Here is a 24,915-nt window from a genome sequence, read left to right on the forward strand (position 1 = left end):
TGTTATACACACACAATTTTATTAGCTAAATTTAAGAGATTTTAGCTATCTGTACAATTAAATTTACTATTATTAGCGCTAATATTGTTTAATGAGATTAATCGGCTTTATCATTTTCTGTATGTTTATGAAAGAATGAAGTAATTCATAGCATTAATGTATTGATTCAACTATCTCATCCCCGTTTTATTAAGTGAGATACTTGTTAAATGAGTTCGTACAAACATGCAATGTCAGTTTGTTTCAGAAATTGCTTCGGAGTGACGTAGTTATGGTGATTACCATAGAACAAGCTTTACACCCATTGCTCCTGACATTTTCTATCCTTGGTTTCGGTGTTTACTTTCCCAAAAAGGCTTACTTAAATATTTTCTATGATGTGACAATTTGGATCGTTTATGTTTGTCTGCTTTATTACGCAGCAATCGAGTTTAAAGCAGAAAAATTATTTTTTGAAACCTCTACTATAATCAATGTACTGATTTCGATTTTCGTCATTATCACATCTGTTATCATGAATATTTATTATAAGAAGGTGCATATATACATATTCACGATATTGAGGTTAATTAATAATAAAAATAGTCAAATTGTAATACTTGATAAAAATTGTGACACTTGACAATTAAATTTTTATACACAGGCTTTATGCATGTTTTATGTTATATAAAAAAAAATAAGTATATATCCTAAATTGTTTTTTTAATATATTATTTAGAGATTTCGAATATTTATAAAAAGGCTGGCTGCTGTAGACAATACGTTGGAAAAACTGGGCATTGAAAAAATATATCACAAACTGCATACGTATGTAAAACGAGTGTTAATTGCATGGTTAGTGATTATAAATTTAGTGAATATAAATGATATGAAATGGTGGTGGGATCTTAGAAAAGAATATCGGATCTTGATTTTTCCCTGTATTGGAAACTGTCACATTCATGTCAACATATTTATGGAATTATTACTTGTGACTTTTCTGTGGTTAGTATTATATTCAAAATATGTAAGTATATTTTATGATGGTTTTAATAATCAAAATAATTAATATTTTGGTTGTATATATATTTTATGAAATAAACGATATTAATAGAATATAAAATTTTTTATTAGATAGATTTTATTATTTTCTTGATATTATTAATATTAGTAAAAATAATTTTAAAAAGATAATAATTTATGGATGATTTGCAAACTAAAACACGATTTCTCGTGGATAATTTTTACAATTTCTAATGTCAAAATAATATAGTCAATTTATATAAAAATTTTACTCTAAACTAACTATATCACTACTAACTATATTAAATAATTAATATTTTGTGCATATTTGTAAGTACTTTTTTATTGTAACACAGGTACATTGGTACCAGATTTGATAAAATAAACGAGTACACAAGATGTCTATTGGTAAAAGAGGAATATGGATTGCGATATACATGGAGAAAAACTGTATTGCCCATTCATAGAAATATCATGCATACTAGCTGTCATAAACGCGTGCTATACATGTCAATGTAAATCGGTATACAAATTTAGTCGAATGAATTTTTAATTTGTGTTTTAATTAAACCTAATTTGATTGCATTTGAAAATAGCAATTAATACGAATATTATACCATAATTTTTTTTTTTGTTTACATACATATTTTTCTATGTTTTTTTGGTAATATAAATCTTATTTTTAATAGGCATCTTCATTTAGAATTGTGTCAAATTTCTCGCGAATTAAATAAAATATTCGGAATACAGATGACTCTGGAAATGATAAACTGTATAATATGTGTTATGAGACACTGTTGGTTCCTTTATATACATGTACGAACAAAAACATTCTTAATAATCACGCCATTTAGTTGGCTTGACATCCAAATGTGGATGCTCTTAAATGGAAGTAGGATCTTTTGTTTAAATTATGCTTGTCAAAGTGTCAGCGCAAAGGTGAATTTCTGTATAAATTTTAATAAATATGTTTATATTAAAAAAAATAATTATATATATATAATTATCTATTATTTTTTTTAGGCTAATGAAATGGAAAAAATTATTCATCAACTGACAGATTTTCTTCGATATGCTGATATTCGTGACGAGGTATAAAATAAATTTTCATAGTAAATAGGAAATATTTTAAATAAGCTATCTAAATAATAATAATTCTCTATGTGCAGATTTATCAGTTTACATTACAAATGATACATCGTCCATTAAAATTTACTGGATTGGGTTTCTTCTATTTTGGCAACGGCCTTCTGCGAAGAGTAAGAGTTTTTCTTTATGTTTAATTTTTTTTATATATTTTATATTTTATCAAATCAAAAATTATTATGCCTTAAATTATCATGCCTAAATTATAAGTTTTATACCTTTTTATCACATTTCACAGAATATTTTATTATTTTATTTAATTCGATAACGGAAATTTATATTTTATAAATTGATGTTTAGAGATGTTGATTTCTTTTTCTTTCTCTTTTTCTCTTTTTTTTAGAACAATTAATTTATAATCATTACTATGATGTTCTTGATTTCTTAATGTATAAATATATAGATATATAGATATATTAATATATATATTTTCTTTCAGTTGATCATAAGTGTAATAACATTTGTGATTATCGTAATACAAATGACCACGATCCATACGGAAGGCGTATACAAGTACTTTACAAGAGAGAAAAACATAACTATCATATCTCGTTAATAAGATTACATGAAAGAATTGCCGATTATAAGAATCAAAAATATATATTTAAATATAAATAAATATTTAAAGTAATTTATATATTCATATATATATATATGAGTTTCTTGCTAATCTTTTTTTATTTTTCTGAGCTGCTGAAATTTCACGCTTTAAACAGAGAAACGCGAAATATTTAACAGTTTTTAATCATTTTAATAATGTACAATACATAAAAATTATTAACTTACTTTTTTCTCATTCATTAGAACAGATCAATCTCTTTAATATTGGTAAGTGCTACAATAGGTACATTTGGATTATAAAAAGAATCATCGTAGATCGATAATTACAATATGCACGACAATGAGTTTGAAAGGAATATTCAGTCTTAGTTTGCGATGGGAATGATCATGACGATCACGATTCAGCAGGCCTTACTTGTCTCAATAATCTATTTTATTATTGGCTTAGGTGTTTATGTAAACAAATCTACATTGAAAACTCATTTGATATTGTGAATTTAAGTATTTTATATTCTTTAAAAGTGTGATTTATTTATTGCTTTTTTTATATTATTTGGCCCTTCTTTCACCGATGCCAATATTTTGATCTATTACTTTAATTGTAACGGAATTTAATATAGTTGCAATTACATCCACGATTCTTAGTATATTCTATATTACGATAAGGTATTATTACAATATGTACGATATTTTAATTAGTTTTATATTACATTTATGTGCATTTCAATTTCTCTTTCAAGAATATATTACTATTATATTATAAAAAACATTAAATGTTGTAATTATGTTTCCGTGATTTATATCAATGTAGTATTATATCAATATAGTTAATATTTCTATCTTATCTTAAAATTGTTTTGCATAATAAATAATTATTGATTATTTTATATATGATGATAGATGTATTTAGTGTCATCGAGAGAAATATTGTCAAACATGATGCTTTTTAAATTGTTCCTTAATCTTAGAGATTTCAGATGGACGTGCATGAAAAAGTTTGCAGTTAGTGTTCTATCTCGAACGTTTGTTGTGGCCTTTTAACAATATGTGCGGTTCACTCTTGTTCGTAATCATTTGTGATTTTTTGTGATCTTATGTTTGCGACTCGTTTTTAACATCACGCTTAAACAGCTCGGTTTCTGCTCCTCACTTATTTTATAATTGTGCTAAAGATGATCAAAAAAAGGATCAAAACGCATGCTTTTTATAACTAAATCTCTATTGTTTGTTATAAAATTTGCGCACAAATTACCGCGCTGATTCTTTAATTGCCTTCCCTTATCTTTATTCCATATATTTGTAAGAGCCTTTATTGTTTCGAAATTTTAATTGTATGCTTCTATAAAATTATGAGATTTGTTATTACTATTTCTTTTTCTATTATATATAACACTATCTTTTTAGTTTACATTGCGTTTGAATAAAATGTTATTTTTCTACATAGCAAAAGTTAATTGAAAATATTTAACGTATGTTTCTTTCAGTTTTGCCTGAGACAGTTGTAACATTATTAATTATCGTGATGCAGATGATAAAAATCTGAGAATTTTTTCTCAAGAAAGAATAATCTCAAACCTTATAATGACTAAACTAATGTTGAAAAAAAATAACATATTCTTTATAATTATTCTGATTAGGTGTTACGATGATATTCTATGGACATTTTGCGAAGAATGCAATTATATCATTATTAGACACACATGCTTATGAATGAATTTAAATACGTTATATCACGTTAATAGGACATATATAAAGAAATGAAATCTTATTAGAATTAGCACACGACGAAAGTAAACGTAACATGGCACATATAAAATTTTATATATATATTTCTATGCTGTAATGACATGTATAATATCTCTCACTTCAATAAAGATATTATTTATATCTTCTTAAATTTTACAAATATTTTGTTTCACTTCTCTCTCTCATCTCTGTCTCTGTCTGTCTGTCTGTCTCTCTCTCTCTCTCTCTTTCTCTTTCTCTTCCCTTTCTTTCTTTCTTTTATTCTCTCCTCTTTTTAATTTCGTTATTATATTACCTTATTACAAAATCGAGATAGTTTTAATTGTCACATGTTTAATAATTATCTTTCACATTGATCAGAGCGGGTCGATTATTTTAATATGCGTAAGTGCTGGAAAAAGTATATATTATGATTATAAAAAATAAAACTAACAACTGTAAATTGTCATAATTGCAGTGCGCACGAATACCAGAAATGAGTTTGAGAAAAAAAGTTTGGTTGGTCAACAGTGCTATTTAGCAATGACAATGATAAACACGATCCAGCAAGCCGTACGGCCTTTTTTCCTTACGTGCTTTATTATCGGTTTAGGTGTCTACCCTCTAAAAGAATCTAGACCGAAGATTAAGTGGTTTATATATTTAAGTATTCTTTATACTTTAATGATATGGATTATTTATTGGTATTATATATACTGTATACTGACTTCTTTTTCACTAATATCAATATATCGGACAAATATTATGATAATTGTTATGCAAATTAACACGATAGTTGCAATCACATCAGTGATTCTTAATATATATCATTATGAGGTACACACACACACACACACACACATATATATAAAATTGTCTATATAATTATATTAATTACATTATAATATTTTAAAGTATGGGTGCGTGTAATAATTAAGTTTCCGTAATTTCCGACATAGAACTTTTTGATTTGACATTAATACATTCTATTTTATAGACTTTTTCTCATTTTTTAAACAGTCTACATATATACGTATTTTATATAAAAAATGATAACATTGTACGTGTTTTTTAATTTATTGTTTAATATTATTTTAGAGATTTCAGATATTTATGAAGAAACTTGCTGCTGTGGATGATACATTGGAAGAGTTGGGAACCTCAAAGATATATCAAAAAATGCATATCTGGTCAAAAAGAGTGGTGATTGCGTGGATTGTTTACATCCTCGCCTCGAATTCTTACGATACATTATGGTGGATTAACAGAGAAAAAATAGCTTTCTGGATATTTATTTTTCCTTATATAGGAAATTATTGTATTCACGCCAACGAATTTGTCGATATAATATTTGTCACCTTTTTATGGTTATATCTTAACCTTATTTATTTATTTAAAAAAATTACATTTAAATAAAAGTTGAAGATTTTGCTATTTCTAAAGTATTTTTTATATGATACAGGTATATAAACAACAGATTTGACAAGGTAAACGAGCATATGCAATATCTGCTAATGAAAGAACAGCATGGATTGAGGAATAAATGGAAGAAACTAATAATCAACGGTTATCGAAATACCTCACATACTGATAAGCAAGTGTTATGGACCTTAATGTAAATCGTCCTTACCTATTTGCGTAGATTAGTGATTTGATAGAAACTTAATAATAAAATAAAAAAACAATAAATTATTATAAAAATCTTTGATAAATTTTCAATTTTTAAGTAAAAAAATTTGACAACAGGCATCTTCATTTAGAATTATGTCACATTGCTCGCGAATTGAATAGAATGTTCGGAATGCAGATGGCTTTGGAAATGGCATCCTATCTATTTTTCTTGACATCACTGTGTCACTATCTATATGCAATGATAACAGAAAAAGTACAGGAGGAAGCACAAGTGACTGCTTGGTTTGGCAACATTCTTTGGGCTGTAATTTTTATATCAAGGCTCTGCGTTATAAATTATTTTTGTGAGAGTATCAGTGTTAAGGTAAAATCGCATAGATTTTAAAAAAATATATTTAATTCTAATAAATTGTAAATATTTTAGACTAACGAAATTAGCAAAATAATTTACCAACTTATAAGTATTTTCCGATATACTAATATTAGAAAAGAGGTAAGATATTTTTTTAATAACGATAAGTAAATATTGAAGCAAATTATTTAAAGTTTAATGATGATTTGCACACAGATATATCTATTTGCTTTGCAAATAATGCATCGTCCGTTGAGATTTACTGGAATGGGTCTTTTCTACTTTGGCAACAACTTTCTTCGAAAGGTTTTTGCACTCACATCTTTTTCTATTATTTTTTTTTTTTATTGTATTTAAAATCGAAAAATTACAGAAATTTGAAAAACTGCTTTATTTGCAAAATAAAATTTAAAATTTATATTGCAAACTTTGCGAAAGTATAAAGTACTCATGAAAATAATCATAAAAAATTTTAATAATTATATTCATAACCCGATTGTGTAGTAAAAATTAATTAAAATTAATGTTTGTTTTTTTCCAGTTCTGCATGAAAATTGTAACATTTATGATCATTATACTGCAAATGTCAGGAGACTGAAAATTTGTCCTCGAAAACTATAAACTAATCTATAATAATACAACATTTAACTTAATATTTTGTATAAGAATGCATTAATTATATTGTTCTTAATATCTATTAGATGCGGCACTTAAGCTAATATGTCATAATTAAAAGCAAACGCACAATTAACAAATATTATATAAATATTTGTGTGCATTAGATTCAAAAATACAATAAACATATCTATTTTACACTTAAAACATTAATAATAGAAGAATCTAAGAAAAACAAAAAATTGTGTCTTTAATTTTTCTTAATACTTCATAATATACGAAAATTTATTATTCTTTCTCTTAATCTTTAATATTGTATAGCTTACTATAAGACAATTTAGAAACGCAATGTACATTTATTTCTGTAAACAGAAATAAATTTTTATATATCCAAAAATGTTACACACAATTTTGTCTGTTTTCCTTTTTCTATATATTATTACATTATTAGTTTAAATCAAATTGATATTAAAATTGAAAGGATTATTCTGCCATTTTTTATTTTACTATATTATATGTGTTAATATTATTTTATGTGCACAAGATATAAGACGCGATATTAAAAACCACTCTACGTAAAAGGATATTATGAAAAATAATATTCAGTTTGTTTTTTGTACAGCAAAACGCACAAAAATTAAATTATCAGCGTTATTTTAATCATTTATGTTATGAAGTTCCTATCTCTTTTGCTTGTTAGAGCAAATCGATCATTTTAATATTATAAGTACTGGAAAAACATAAGTATGTTACAATTATGAAAATTAGTTATCTTATTCAGCACAAAACATTTAACAAATGAGTTCGAACAAACAGTGTTAGTTTGATCATGTGCAGTGATGATTATGGTGACAACCACTATTCAACAAGCTTTATGTCCTTTTTTTATAATATGTTTTATTATGGGCTTAGGTATTTATCCTATGAAACGATCAAAATTCAAGATACAATGGATCATATACTTAAGCTTTCTATATTCTTTAATAATCTGGGTTTCTTACTCTTATATCCTTTTCTATATATTAAAATTTTTTACATTAAAAGTAATATATTCTAACCCTCTTAATATGATTGTTATGGTGATGAACATCTTATCAGTGTTTATGTCCATAATTATGAATTTTTGTTATCATAAGGTACGTAGACATGCAATTTCATTCAAATATTTATATTAAATTTATATACTTTATAATATTAATTATATCTTTGTTTCTGAGTGGTTCTGTGATTTTTATTTTAATTCTCCTAATATGTATATATGTATACATGTGTAGAGAGTGTCAATGTGTATATGTATGGTATGTATGTCGCGATTATGTATTAATTAAAATTAAAAAAAAAAAAAAACTAAACACATTCAAATATTTTAAAAGTCTTTACATGATTATTTTTAAATCATAAGAACATAATTGTCTCATAAATGCGTAAATTTTCAATTGTCTCTATTATCGTTTTAGAAATTTGAAACATGTATAATAAAACTTGCTGGAGTGGATGATACTTTGGAAGAGCTCGGCACTCCAAAGATATATCAAAAGATACATAGATTAGGAAAAAGATTAATAATCGGCTGGATCGTATACAGCCTTGTTTTAAATTTTTATGACATGTTATTTTGGTTGAGCAAAGAAAAAACTGCTTCTTGGGGATTATTTTTATCTCACATATTAAATTACTCTATTCATATCAATACATTTCTGGATTTATTTTTTATCTTTCTTCTATGGTATGTATAGTTTTTACAATGTACATATATATATATATATATATATATATATTAACTTTATTTATTGCATACAAGTTTTATAATATACATACTTTTGATGTAGGCATAGTGATAAAAGAAAACAAATATGAATATACACATGTATAAACTGAACTAATATCTTTATGAATCAATGCCGTTTTTCTTGCATTTTGCTTGCTTATTAATATGATTATAAATATGATTATTTTATTAAAATGACATTTTTTGATGCATTTTTAACAAAAATAGTTGATTTTATAACCGCTTCAAAACTTTTTATAAAAAAATTACATTTATAAAAAAAAATTTGTTTCTCAAATATGCATTTAAATTGAAGATTTTGTTATGTATTACATAATTTTTGCAAGATTTTGTGCAATATAGGTATATCGGTACCAGATTTGACAAAATAAATGAGCATGTACGATGTTTATTGGTGAAAGAAGAGCATGGACTGAGATGTACATGGAAAAAATCTGTAGCAGCTATTCGTCGAGATACTTTATGTATTGATAATTGCAAGCAAACACTATGGACTACAATGTAAATTTACATACATGCATATATTTAGCTAAATTATCGAATCGGCAAAATGATAACCTTTACATTTTTTCGTAAAAAAAAAAAAATATGTTCTTCAACAGGCATCTTCATTCAGAATTATGTCGTCTTACTCGCGAATTGAACTCCATATTTGGAACACAAATATTTTTAGAAATGACAACCTATCTTTTGTTTTTAATAACATTATGCTATTATTTTTGCATAATGCTAATAAAGGGAATTCAAAAAGAAATACGTTTATATTCATGGTTGTATCTCAGCCTATGGATCTTGCTATTTTTAATAAAGCTGTGTGCTGTAAATTATATCTGTGAGAGTATTACAGTTAAGGTAAAATGATGCAAATTTCTCAATAATAATATATATTTAATGTAATAAATTTTATTTAAATTTTAGGCTAATGAAATTAACAAATTAATTCATCAACTGACAAATTCTATTCGATATGCAGACGTTTGGGAGGAGGTAAAAAATATTATACATATAGTGATAAGTAAGTAAAGTAAAAATAAAATGTTTAAAATAAAATAATATCTCTTGCGCAGATTTATCAATTTACTTTGCAAATAATGCATCATCCACTGAAACTAACTGCAATGGGTTTGTTCTACCTTGGCAATGACTACCTTCGAAAGGTATATCTTTGCATCTATCTTTTTTTCTATCATTTTTTTGTAACATTACTTATAAGAATTCAGCACATTTCTTTTTTAATATTTTCTTACTTTACTATCATATGGAGTGTGATAGTTTCCAGTTGCTCTAACTTATTTTACATTTATTTATTGATCTTTCCAATAAAATATTATTTTTATATTTAATAAAAATTATTGATTAAAGTCTTGTTTCAGTTTTTCATGGCGATTGTAAACTTCCTGATCATTATGGTGCAATTCAAAATAGAAATTTAAAATGTGAATTAATTTATAATTATGTTTAAAAAGCAACATAACTAGCATCTCATTAAACCGACAATGCATCAAAATTATTTACGGATTTTATTAAATATAATTAATTATTTTAATATAATATAAATATAATATTAATTAAACAATTAAACAACATTACAACGATTATTCCGTTTGTATATTATCGACACTAATACATTAAGCCTGATGACATCAATCGATTATGTCATTGTGTATTAAAGAATTAAATAATACAAAATGTTAATGTATTTGATAATTCAACTATGCATTATTCCATCACTTTAATGAATAAATTTAATCAAATGAGTTCGAATGGACATTCAATGTTAGTTTATGGCAGAAATTGTGAGAGTGATGACTATGGCATATATCATAGAAAAGGCTGTATATCCTTTACTTCTAACCGCTTCTATTCTCGGTTTAAGTGTTTATTCTCCAAAGAAATTTTATTTAAGTATTTTTTATATTATAACAATATGGACCGCTTATGGATGTCTTTATTATTATTTAGTGACAACGCTTAAAGCAGAAATATTTCAATCAACTTCTAATATGATTCATATACAAACTGGTATTTTTACTACTATTGTATCTATTATTACGCGTGTATATCAAGATAAGGTATTTATAAGGTTTATTTGCACATCTTCAATTTGTAATAAAAAAATATAATACTTTACGTAATAAAGATACATCGTTTTTCCAAAGCTTTCATAATTTTAGATTTAAAAAATTTATTATTTATTATTATATGTTATAAAATTTAATATATTCATAATTTATTTATTATAAAATTTAATATTATTTATTATAACATTTAATTATTGAGTTGTGCTATTGAATATTGTTTAGAGATTTCGAATATTCATGAAAAGACTTGCTACTGTGGACGATACGTTAAAAGAATTAGGCACTCCCAAGGTATATCGACAATTACATACATATGTGATAAGAGTGTTAATTGGATGGTTCGTGTGCACTCATATAGCAAATACATTGGATTGCTTTTGGTGGTTCTCTGCAGTGGAAGACCGTCGGTGCATGATTCTACCTTTCATTATAAATCACTTTCATCATGTCAACATGTTTGAAGATTTATTATTTATAATTTTTTTGTGGTTTGTATTATATTACGCAGTATACCTAAATATACATTATAATTTTTTTGTTAATACATTTATTTTTTATTGTCTTAATACATATGTATTTTACAAAATCGTTGTTATTCGTGAAAAAAAAAAAAAAAATCAATACGCTAAGGAAGATTAAATTAAAAGAAAAAAAAATTTAACATTTTTTTGTAATTGTCTCGAAAAAAGAGAAATGTTTTTCATATTTATTGTGCAGACAAAAAAATTTTACAATAAATCATTTTTATTTTTTATAGTAATTATGTGTGATCAATTTTTTAATATAATGTAATTATTGTACAATTGTTCTTTCTTTATAACAGGTACATTGGTACTAGATTTGACAAGGTAAACGAGCACATGAAATGTCTATTGATCAAGAAAGAGTATGGACTGAGATATGCATGGAAAAAGTCTCTGCTGACTACTCGTAAATGCATCATGTATACTGATAAATACAAGCTTATACTGTGGACGTCAATGTAAATCCGAATAAAAAAATATATGCTTGGATTGATTGAAATATCATTGAAATATCTATCAAAAAAATTAATGCATTCAATATAGAAGAAATTTAATTTATTTAAATAATAAAGAAATGATTTTTCCATACAAATTGTAGTCGTGTTTGTCTTTTTGTTTTCTCATTAACAAATTTTATTCTTTGATAGGCATGTCCATCTGGAATTGTGTCAAATCGCTTGTGAATTAAACGTAATGTTTGGACCCCAATTGACTGTGGAAATAGTAGCCTATTTAATATATTTGACAAGATTATGTAATTATATTGTTATATACATAGGAACGGAAGATCGCTATATATTTTCGATGTTAAACTGGTTTCAGTTGTGTTTTTGGATAACTTTGCACGTAGCTAGACTCTTCTGTTTGAATTACGTCTGCGAAAACGTCAGTGCTAATGCACATTTCAACATAAACTTGAATATATATACATATTTATTTATTTCTTTTGTTTAATAATAATAAATTATTGATTTTAGGCTAACGAAATAAAACAAATAATTCACCAATTGACAGACTTTCTTCGATATGCTGATGTTCGTGACGAGGTAAAAAATATATTTCAATAATAAAAATAAAGCAGTTAAGATTTTTTGCATTTTAAATTATTCTATTTATATGCAGATTTATCAATTTTCTTTACAAATAATATGTCATCCGCTAAAATTCACAGGACTGGGTCTCTTTTATTTTGGCAATGATCTTCTACGAAAGGTTGGTTCTTATATTTATCTTTTTGTATTTTTTCATTTTTATATTATGTTATAAACAATTAAATATAATTTTATATATGCACATTAATTACATCTTTCATATAACATTGTTATTATTGTATCTTTTGTGTAATGGAAATTAGATGACGTATGACGTAAAAATGTAGATTTAAAATAGTGTATCATATATATAATTTTTTATTTATATAAAAAAAAAATTAATTTATATATTTTATTTTAGTTTTTCATGACAATTTTAGCATTTTTAATCTTCATAATGCAGATGGCTACTGTACCGAAAAAAGAGACGGACATTTAAAAGAAAATTGTCAAAAATTAATACAAGCATACATCATATAAGAATTAATAATATAAAATAGACTTTAAGTAATTGATATGTATTAGTTAAGTTATTATATATATATATATATATATATATATATATATATATATATATATATAATTTTGATTTAATTGATTTTGAAAAAACAGATAATACATATTAGTTATATATATTATTATATTACATATAACTAATTTTATAATAGTTATATGTATTTTATAATAGATGCGTGCCCTACTCACGTGCCCTAATAGAATGCCCTAATATAATACACCGTAAGCTGCTTCCGTTGGGCCAGTTGGACTTACTTATCGTTGATCCTGGCCATATTAATTCTGGCTACGTCTAGCCAGAGATGTAGCTTCGACCCCCTATCAGAGATCAATGAAGGAAAAAAATTCCTTTCGTTGCCGGCTAATTATTGTCGCCGGGGTACACAAGCATAATTTTATGCTCATTTATGACATGACAGTTTGTCATGCATCGTTTCAATAAATTGCAAAATTTGATATATGAATAATTTGACAAAAAGTCAAATTATTCAAATTATATGATACATAAATGTTTTATTAATTTATTTTAATATAAATTACATATTATAAATATTATATATTATTATAAGATTAAATATTATTACTTCAAACAATTATTAAATTTGATTGATAACTGCATTAGATTGACTAAAGTAAAATTATAATTAAAACGATGCGTGACAAACTGTCTAAGCTTTTATTGCTATGATAATAAAGATGGATGGGCTATGAAAAATTATGACAAAATTGGCATAACATCAATATTTCATATAAAGAATAAAGTTATTAACGTCTTCTACATTAAATAAATTAAATAAAATTTCTATTGAAAAAAATATAAAATATTTTTTTCAATTTTTCTTTTAATTTATATTTTAAATTATATTTCTAATATGTTTTAATATATATTTAAAAAGTCTATTAAAAGTTATTTGATTGCATTTATTCTAGCCCATCCATTTTGAGGCAACGGATTTATTTTCAATCTACAATCTACATTTGCATCTACAATATCTATGGATCCGTCACTTCAAAATAAAATAAAATTTATCACTCACCGGCACTGATGCGCAACAGCGGAGATTTGACGTTGACGCTACGTTGTCTGCAACACACAAATATAAAATTCAAATTATAGCAACGTTTAAAATAATTATTAATATTTCAAAAAATTATTGTGCGCATCGAATTTTATATTCGATGCGTACAATAATAAGAAGGTATATAAATATGAAATAATTTTATAAATTCTAAAAAAGAAAACTATTTTAAATAAAAACTTTTATAGTATGAGTCTCTCGTGTTTGAACTATTCAAACAATGATCGAATCGAATTAATGCGTGTGCGGGATTTATAATAATTAATATAAAAATAATAATACTCACCCTTGGATGGCTCCGCCGGTGCAGGATGCCTCTTCTAGGCCTCCTCCTCCTCTCAGGTTGATTCACACGCGCGATATTTTAAACGGCACACCCGCATTTTTATTAAAAGATACTTCCGCACTTGTACGCGCGTTATTTTGAAAGACACTCCCGCACTTTCGGCATGATCAAACCCCGTTTTACACGAAAATCGTACTGCGAGTCGAAAAGTATTACTTTACTGCTCGAGCGTTGCTGTAGGAATGATAACAAGGCTATAAGCCGTAAGACGTTAACAGTAGCGCGCTAATGTTTACATCGCCAAGGCCGAATACAATGTTATTGTTTTCGCGACCGAAAATATGTTGCGTACTGTGACGTATATATGGTGTCGAATATTAAATAATACAAGTATTTTAAATTATAGATTAATTATTTAATAAACGATTAATATATCATGGATTATTATATTAATCATTATTTGAACCTGTGATTTGACTATTTTATTACGCGTTCTCAAGCCAAATCATATTTAAATTATCAAAAAATCGAATAACGATAAAATATGAAATATAATTAAAAATCAAGTATTTTTAAAGAAATAATTATTGTTTATAAAGAGAGAAAGAGAGAGAAAGATCGCAATAAAACAATAATTTACAATTTTGATTCTAATCATTTCGATTCTTGATTAAAACGTCACGCAAAATACGCGCTTCGGAATTTATCCATTATGATATAATTACGTATTATTCAAAATTTAAAGTGTGTAAAAGATAATTAATTATTTATGATATCAAATTATTTTCCGATACTTGTCGCGATCGCGTTGAGTAGAGAAATTTGATGGAGTGTCTCGCGTTCTCGCTTCCTTACTGTTCGAGTATCGCCGTGAGATGAAATTTGAAAATTTGCAATTAAATAAATCTGTAAAAAAAAACAGATCTTTTTTATAGATAGATAATCAATTTACACAAAAATTAATGTAGAAACATTGTGAATAAGATTTTAATACAATAAAAAAAATATATTTATACATTTTTAGATTAATAAAATTGTCTTTTTTATTAAAATAAGATTTTCAATTTGGCCGTTTTTATCTTAAGATATATATCAATTTACATTGCAGTCCACAATATATGCTCACGATTTTCAGCGCTTTGGACACAGTAACGAGTAACATGAGACTTTTTCCAAGTGTATTTCAATCCATATTCTTTAGTCTCTGATAGTTGTCCAATGTAGTCATTGATTTCATTGAATCTAGTACCGATACAACTGTAATTTTGAAAAAGAAGAAAACGCTAAAATAAAATATATTTGGAACATGTAATAATGAGATGATTCAATTGATGTAAAAAAAGCAAATAATTATTATAAAATACATTGTAAATAATTACATACTTTTTAAAAAAAAATAATTATTTTCTTTCTACCAATTGATTTATCTCAATATCTTTTATATAAAAGTATTGCGGTAAAATTGTCAGAAACTAAATATTTTATATTTTATATCAAAATATGTCAGGTCAAGATATAAAATAACTCGAAAAATACTTAATAAAAAAATACGTTATCATAGTGTTTTGAAAACGTTTTGAGGGCTACAAGAATATGCAATAAAAAAGAGAGTATGATTTAAAAAAACATCGATCACATTGATCTGGCCTTGAAAAAATCACTCAAGATCAAGTCCTTTTTACACCATGCAACTTTTTGTCTGCAATATTTTTCCATATCTTCCATATTTTTCGAGATATTTCCGTGGATTGATTAAAATGGTCCACCTTGTATATGTATATGTGTATATTTAACATAGCATTTTTCTAATTTACAGATATAAAAATTTATTGATCTGAATTATATTTAGACTTTTCAATAATGCTCATACAATTAAAAAATAATAGATTTTACAAACCTTAAAAGAAATATAAACATTATTTCCATGAGAGTATCGATGTGGAAGGGATAATTCAAAATAAGGGGGATAATTACAGCCTTTATAACTTTAAACTTTTTTATGGCCCAATAACCATCAATTGCACATGTTATACAAATTATTATAAACCATATAATCAATATCCATTTTAGCGATTTTCGCATTTTATAATATTCCTTGGGTATTCCAAGCTGTTCCAATGTATCGTCTACGAGACTGAGATTTCTTATACACATAAGAAATTTCTAAGAATAACAACATATAAAAAATATATAATATTATTTTTTTATATACATTAAACATTCTTTTTTATATACATTGAAAGCAAAATACATTTTAGAAACATAAAATTTCATTTTACATACATAAATAAAACTAGATTATTTAATTTATATTTAATTAAATTTGACTTTGACAAATAAATATAAAAGTAAAATAATTTCTAATTTGGAGAATTTGTGTTTCATGCTATTTATTTCGCTTTAGATATCACACCATTAATGTTATTATAAAACATTTATAAAGAAAAAAATGTACCTCGTGTTGGCGAACGATGACGATTACAGATATTATGGTCGTAGATAAATTTATGATCATTACGAAAAGGATCAAAAAACCTACAAATATTCTGTTTGGTGTAAAAATAATCACTACATAACAAAAGGCGCAGGCATAAGCACTCCACACAGTTAATATATAAAAGATACTTAAGCAAAGTTTTGAATGATTCAAATTATCTCTAAAAATTCCGCAACCAAGTAAACAAGTAATTAAATAAAAAGAATTTAGAGCCTTTTCTATACTGTCGACCATGATTGCGAACTCTTGCAATTCCATATGTTAACTATTAGATAGAGTTGAAGGTGGTATAGCATGCTAACATTTATTAGTATAATGACACTTGATTGGATCGTTGCATTGTTAAAATATTAAACACTAAGACAGTTGAGATAATCGATATTTGCACAATGTGTCATCAATTTTTGTACTTTCTCTACCATCTATTTATTAGGTACAAAATTTATCCATATAATACATTTATAAATATAACAGTCGAGAACAAAATAAGTCGGAAGTAAAGATTGTAAGGCCTATTTTATGGTAGTCACCATGAGTTTATTAATCTTGGCATTCTTAAAGTAAATTGACATATCTCTTTGGATTCATTTATCTGACATATTATTCATTTGTTAAAATAATAATAGAACTAATGCATTAGCGTTATGTATCATTTATTTTCATAAACATATATAATAAAGTAGTTGATCGATATCGCTGGATGATATTAGCGCCGATGATGGCAAACAGCTTTTAGCTTAAGACAACAATCAGTTAATATTTGATAGTAGAATTGTGATAAGTGAAAAATCATTAAATAAGCAATATTTTTTAATGAATTAAAAAATGATATTGAAAATTTGGTATTTACGTTTTTTAAATAAAATTCTTCTAAAAATAATGATTTTTATACACATAATATATAATTAGTGAATAAAAGTATAATTTATAAATGTTAAAAAAAATTTTATTTTTAAAACATAAATATAAAAAATATTAAAATAATATAAATAATAAAATAAATCAATAAATATAATAATGCAATTAATACAATTAATATTAAATTATTGTTTATGAAATCATTAACAGTAATTGTGTGTACAACCAACTTTCTAATATATAATTAAAAATTTGTTAGAAAGTTATATTAAATAAACTAGAAGGATTATGTAGAACTCTTCACTTACGTAGAACTCTTCGTTTACTGGTAACATGATGCATTATTTCCGCTAGAAATTAAAATTCGGGATAGGGGAGAAGTATCCATTTGCACCATAAAAATCATAACACTAAGAATTCCTACGATAAACTAAAAATAAATATTAAATATAATTATCTCGCTATTTAATATTTTCTTGCATAAGTCTAACTTTTAAATTATTTCTAAATTGTATTATATAGATATTAGTAATATCAAAAACTAACCTTGAGAATAAATTTGTAACCAAAGTTAAACAAGCCCATCCCGTTAAACTTTAACGGCTGAAATGATATTTGCAAAACAAACTGGAAAATCTGCATTGTACAACATAAATGTTATTTAAAAAATTATTAATAGAAATTAAAATTAATAATAGAAACTATTTAAAAGAAGATTATCGTACATCTTCCCGGATTTGGTTAAAATAGACAAGGTTTGTTAATTTATAGATCATGTCCTTAGTTTTCTCCGCCTGAAATGATAAAAAAAATTAATTTTACAATTATAATAACTAACAATTTGATCTTTATTTATAATAATTATATGAGTTTTGAGAGTTGTACATTTATATAAACAAAAGTACAATTATTACAAAAAAAGAATTCTCAGGTTCTTTTTTTAGAAAAATCAAAAATATTTATCTTTTACTTTTTTTTAATTTGAGAAAAATTATTGTAGTTTTCTTATTAAATAGATTAAATTATTATATTATACCAGACAAATCCCACACGCATATTGTAAAAATCAATTTTTTTTTAATCCACCTAAAAATCATCTAAAAACATCCATCTAAAAACTCACCTTAGTGCTAACGCTTTCGCAGATATAATTCAATGCTATGAATTTTGTTAAATATATACTACACCAGATATCGGTATGAATTAAAAATATTAATTGATTTTCTCCATTACCATTAGAAGTTTTATTAAAACATAACATCGTATGATATTGAAAATAAATTACTCCTGTTAAAAGAATAAAATAGGATACCATCTGCAAAGTCATTTGCATTCCGAAAAAACTATTCATTTTGCGAGCTATTCGGCAAAGTTCCAAATGAAGATGCCTAAAAAATATTAAATTAATGGGTAAATATATTTAAAACCGCAGTTACATTGCAAGTTACATTACAATTTACATTGCAGTCCACAATACATGCTCACGATTTCGAACGCTTCGGATATAGTAGCGAGTAACAAGAGATTTTTTCCAAGTGCTTCTCAATCCATACTCTTCAGTCTCTGATAGCTGTTCGATATGATCGTTAATTTTATCGAATCTAGTACCAATGTATCTGTAATTTAGAGAAACAAAAAGACATTAGAAGTGTTTATTGAACTTTTTTATTTATGTCGCAAATTAAGAGCATGTTATTAATTTTCATTTAATTTACTTAATAAATTATTTTGTAGAAATAATATTTTAAACATGGCATAAACTTATAACTCATAAATTTAAAAATCGATAAAAATAAATTATTCAGATTTTTCAATAATGCTTATATAATTTAATAAAACGAAATATATTTTGCAAACCTTAAAAGAAATGTAAACATTATATCCATTAAAGTGTTGATGTGAAAAGAGTAATTTATAATGATAGGGATAACTATGACTTTTGTTGTGTCCTGTAACTTTTCCACATAAAAGAAATAATCGATTATCCATGTTAAGCACATTATCATAAACCATATAACCACTATCCATTTTGTCGAGTTTCGCATTTTATAATATTCCTTGAATGTTCCAAGCTGTTCCAATGTATCATCTATGAGACTGAGATTTCTTATACAGCTAAAGAATTTCTAAGAAAATGACACTAACAATAAAATTTATAATGCTATAAATATCTTTCGTAATATAAATACATAAACATATATCAATGTGCATAATAATAATGTAATAATTTATAATAAAAATTTTCTCAAAAATCTTTCAAATATATTTATTTTTTATATAATATGTATAAGATACAAAATAAAATTTATTAACAAAATTAATAAAATTTTAATTTTTCTAATCCAAGGATTAAAAATAAACAAAATCCAAGGATTGAAAATAAACGAAAGTATTTTAGACACATAAAAGTTTATTTTACATTAATAAAAATTAGACTATTTTATTCATATTTAATTAAATGTGATTTTATCAGTAAATTTAATTTCACCAAAAAATTATATAGTTTCTAATTTAGAAAAATAGTAGTGCTATTTATTTGGCGGAGATCACACCGATAAAGTTATAATGAAACACTCACAAAGAAAAAATACCTCGTGTTTGCGAGTGATGATGATTATAGACATTATGGTCACAAATAAATTTGTCATTACTACAAAAAAGATCAAAAAGCCTGTAAATATACGATGTGGTGCAAAAACAGTCATCATATAATAATAAGCGCAGACATAAACACTCCACACAGTCAATATGTAAAAGATGCTGAAGCATAGTCTTGAATAACCCAAGCTATTCTTGAAAATTCCAAAACCAAGATAACAAGTGAGTAAGTACAAAGGATTTAAAGCCTTGTCTATAGTGCTGACCATGATCACAAGCTGTCACAATTTCATGTGTTATAACTATTTATTAGAACCCGAGTTGAAGGTAATATAGCATGCTAAATATTACATATCGGCGTAATAAGATGTTTGATTAGATCGTTACTTTAGCAGCGTTAAAATATTAAATAATAACATAAATGTACATGAGATAATCGATATTCGCACAATGCGTCAGCAATTATTTTCAATATTTTCTCTGTCACTTTCTTGTTAGATATAAATATATATATAATACATTTATATAATACGTTATCATCAATATTAATATTAATTTTTAAGCAAAACAATTAAAATTTTTACTATTTGCAACGATTTTGCAATCAGATTATAGGCAATAAAAATAATTAAAATTTAATTATATTTATATATAAATTTAATTTATCATTGTTTTTGTGTTTAGTTTATAAATAATATAAATAAATGTTTTAAATAAACCATATTGGAAAAAATATGATCACTTATTTATTAAATTTAAAAGAGTTATATTTTTTGTTTATTCGTATTTCTAGCATTTCAAGCTAATTGTTTATTTTATAGATGAAATTTCTAAAAATTTATTAATAAAAAAATTTTTTTAAATGCTATTAATTACACCATTTTTATAAAGATAATTTTAATGAGTTTTTATTAATTTATTTGTAACTTTTTTTTGGTTCAATAAATAGCATTACTCATCTACAATATGATCGAACTCTTTTATGAATTATCATATTATAATGGCGTGTTCATTTGAATTAGAATAACCACATACGTCGTGACCGTGGCGAAAAACTGAAATACAAACACATAAATATAATGTTCTATTTTTTCTTTTCAAATTTTACAATTATAATAAATAATTATGCCTATATTATTGTAATAAATAATTAAATAAAAAATTAGTAATACTCTAAATAGATTGTATAATTTTCATTAATTGCATAATTTAAACAAATAAATTAAATATACATACCTTGCCAGTAAGAGTATTATCAATTGAAAAGAAACCGGAAGCGGTAAACTGTAAAGAATTAAGCACTATCTGTTGCGTAAATTGCCTAATCTGCAACATAAAGACACATATTTATTTTTTTTTTCTAATTAAATTATATACATAAATAAACTATTTATAGACAAACACAATGTTTTTTTAAAAAATTAATTATTTTATATGAACAATGTCAATGTCTTCTTTCAAGAAAAAAAAAAAAATCAAATTTGATTAATATGTTATCATCGACTACGCATTGACGGGACTTACTTCTTCTCTCATATCATCGTCGGTAGCGGATCCATCAAAAGATTGCATAATTTCACCAGTTCTATATGCCTGAAATAAATCTTAACTATGTAATAAACAAATTTAGTAACATATAAATATTATGTAATTCTAGTAAAATATTTAACTGTACCCTGGAATAAATTCTGAGTTTATCATGATATGTTTATTCAATTAAATTTTATTTTAATAAAAAAATTAATATACCTCCTCTGATACACCCGTACAAAGAGAGTTGACAAACATAATTTTGAGTGAATAAATTCCTGCCCAAACTATCATGGCAACGAGTTTTTCACTGTGAACTGTCACCTTAACCTGGCCGGTAAGTGCACCATACATACAGTAAACGCATGTAGTTACTACCGTAAAATGAACAGCCAATTCGAGTAAAAGTTGCAGACAATAAGTATGATTGATTTGTCGTGCTATTCTGGTGACTTCTAAGTGTAAATGTCTTTGAGATAAAAATATTAATTAATTAGTAATTATTTAAATAATTATTAAATTATTTAAATAATTATAATAATTATTAATAATAATTTAATAATTATTTAAATAATATTTAAATAACTAATTATTACTAATTATTAAAATTTTAAAAAATTCTTTTTTAATTTGCCACAGAACATACTATTTTAGGTATCACATATTCTGGCCTAATCTATACATCTTATATATTCTACATTCTAATTTTTTAAATGTATTCTGTGTACATGTAATTCTGTGACAAATTATGTATAAAGTAAATGTAGTTATTAATACTAAGGCAATTATAAATTATATTAATATACTACATGGTAAAATATCACAAAAAGATGTATAATGTTAAAAATAATTATTTTAAAAAATTCTAACTGTTATAGATTGTTATAAGATTCTATTCAAATGTTAAAAAATTTTACTGACTATTATACAATAGAAAATAAGAATTATTATTAATATTACCTCAACGTCTGTATGAGATGCAGTATCTTCTCCTTTTGATTTTCATAGTTTATTGTAACAATTGCAAGTTGTTTATTTTCGCGTTGCTCATGAATCTTAAAGATATTTGATTTATTTGCACAAACTACTACATTGTTAATCAGAATATTTGTATTCTGAAATTTTATTTGAAGACATCTGCAATTTTCCATCACACACGTTGTTTTCATATGTATAATCAAAGATATATATTTCTTTATTTAATCCAATTAATTAAAAAAAGTCGCTATGTAATTAATATATAATTTAGAAATTAACAAGATAACTTTTAAAATAACACTTTAATTAAACAAAATTTCTTACTATTTGATCATTAATTTAGAAAATATATTGTTTGGGAAACATATTATTAATTATTACTTGCCTGATAAATGAGGCGAAGGTGACATCCACTACGGAATTTGCCAAAATCGGAATGCAAAAACATAAATCAGTATATAAAGTGCCCAAATGTCCCATTTGAGCAGTATCTTCATACATCCATACTATATGCATGAGGTTCAATAATAGCATGCCTATTATCCAAAGAGCCAGAATATATAGAATATTGCGGTGAGTTCTCTGGTAATCCCTTTTTATGCCCAATACTTCTATAGTATTGTCAACTACACTGAATCTCTTAATTATGCTATTTATATTCTTGAAATATCAAAATTAAATTAATAAATTAATAAATTTGTTCAAAGGTAATCACTTGGAAAGACGAGAGAGATCTTAGTTGCCTCTAAACAAAAGTTTTACAAAAATTACAAAAAAATAATTTTTTTTTAATATGTAAAACAAAAAATTATCTCTCTTTAATTTTTGTAAAACTTTTGTTTGCTATTTGTATTGATTCTACGCGAAATATAGTTACGCATTATATATAGACATACCTCTGATTTGAGCCAGAACAAAATTATAGCTATAATGGCAACTAAAATATTGACCGTTAAGACGCAATAGTATAGGAAAAAGTCGTTAGAGAGCTTTTCGTGAAAGAAGCTAATTTCTTTATAAAGCAGCGCGAAGTATGCACTTATCATCGAGACAACGTAAAGAGCACTTAGTAAAAATCGTGGGCGATTCGTAGGTATTTCGAAGATTCCCATGCAAAATATGCAATTAAGCCATATGATAGGCATCAATGCCTGTTTTAAACTTCTCACACCTGTTGTCATTTTGGATTCGCTTTTTATAAATCTAAACAGAGTAAGTATTTGTGTTAATTGCATCATTAATAGATTATAAATAAACTTACGTTTTTTTTTTTATTTTACACGCAATTCAAAACGATTTATTTTATTAAAACAATAAACCACATACACAATGAGTCTCAAAATGTTACTAAAATAGACGTCAGAAAATCGCCTTTCTTCGACTACAAGCGATTAAATTGTAGGGAACTGGAAAAAAAAGGTGTTATACGTGTTCGATATCTGCAAAGACTAAATTTGACTTGAACGAGGCGCTAGTCCTGTCTGTTATCGTTAATGAACTCTATACCTGGCAACAAACAGCTGATAAACGATCTCGCGTGCTATTTTGCGATACGTCCGGACAACCTGCGTAGGTCATGCAATTTCACTTATTACACGTGTCTCATGCCGCTAATATTCATCCAACGCTTTCGATTACTTGTTTCGTAATGATAGCTTGCCTTTCGACCTTTTCTCACGCTACCAAGAAGTTATAAGAGTTTAACTATTAACACCCATAAATAATGCAGCCGACGGTTACTTCATTCTTCGCATTTTATTATAATGCAACTGTTCCCGATAAAATGATTATATCCCTCTCGGTCTTGATCTTGATTAAAAAAAAAAAAGTACAAATATCCAATATTATTTTTGGGTTATCTACATAGAATTTTTATTGATTACACGCCGCGAAAATATAAATTAATAATAACATGGTAATGAAAAACGATACAAATTGATTATGTGCAAACTATTATCGATGATAGCTATATCTCATTTCCAAGAAAATAATTACTTTCTTTTAATATATTAAATATGAAATTAAATATATAAAAATATTATATATCTATCAAAA

General features: G+C 25.3%; 4 protein-coding genes across 4 annotated transcripts; 2 read left to right on the top strand and 2 right to left on the bottom strand.

Annotated features, from left to right (window-relative positions):
- The first annotated feature begins 4,977 nt into the window (after positions 1–4,977).
- Positions 4,978–7,016, top strand: LOC126857777 (uncharacterized). The gene is made up of 7 exons (XM_050607497.1): positions 4,978–5,007; positions 5,533–5,801; positions 5,897–6,049; positions 6,181–6,348; positions 6,505–6,559; positions 6,635–6,724; positions 6,960–7,016. The coding sequence occupies exons 1-7, from the start codon at positions 4,978–4,980 to the stop codon at positions 7,014–7,016; spliced, it is 822 nt and encodes a 273-aa protein (XP_050463454.1).
- A 4,340-nt stretch (positions 7,017–11,356) lies between these two features.
- LOC126857778 (uncharacterized) lies at positions 11,357–12,957 on the top strand. Its single transcript, XM_050607498.1, has 6 exons — positions 11,357–11,391; positions 11,727–11,885; positions 12,075–12,324; positions 12,405–12,473; positions 12,550–12,639; positions 12,922–12,957. Exons 1-6 carry the CDS (start codon positions 11,357–11,359, stop codon positions 12,955–12,957), a joined length of 639 nt encoding a protein of 212 aa, XP_050463455.1.
- Positions 12,958–17,986: 5,029 nt separating this feature from the next.
- On the bottom strand, positions 17,987–20,378 carry LOC126857779 (uncharacterized). Its single transcript, XM_050607499.1, has 7 exons — positions 20,346–20,378; positions 19,612–19,880; positions 19,215–19,370; positions 18,878–19,142; positions 18,480–18,548; positions 18,301–18,390; positions 17,987–18,184 (listed from the first exon to the last, which is right to left on the bottom strand). Exons 1-7 carry the CDS (start codon positions 20,376–20,378, stop codon positions 18,077–18,079), a joined length of 990 nt encoding a protein of 329 aa, XP_050463456.1. The 3' UTR covers positions 17,987–18,076.
- Positions 20,379–21,295: 917 nt separating this feature from the next.
- On the bottom strand, positions 21,296–24,777 carry LOC126857682 (putative gustatory receptor 28b). Its single transcript, XM_050607335.1, has 8 exons — positions 24,187–24,777; positions 23,757–24,063; positions 23,246–23,520; positions 22,843–23,019; positions 22,102–22,351; positions 21,877–21,945; positions 21,589–21,678; positions 21,296–21,407 (listed from the first exon to the last, which is right to left on the bottom strand). Exons 2-8 carry the CDS (start codon positions 24,039–24,041, stop codon positions 21,348–21,350), a joined length of 1,206 nt encoding a protein of 401 aa, XP_050463292.1. The 5' UTR covers positions 24,042–24,063; positions 24,187–24,777; the 3' UTR covers positions 21,296–21,347.
- Between the last annotated feature and the right edge of the window lie 138 nt (positions 24,778–24,915).

This window comes from Cataglyphis hispanica, chromosome 22 (genome assembly GCF_021464435.1).
Source record: "Cataglyphis hispanica isolate Lineage 1 chromosome 22, ULB_Chis1_1.0, whole genome shotgun sequence".
In the NCBI taxonomy this organism is placed as follows: Eukaryota; Metazoa; Arthropoda; class Insecta; order Hymenoptera; family Formicidae; genus Cataglyphis; species Cataglyphis hispanica.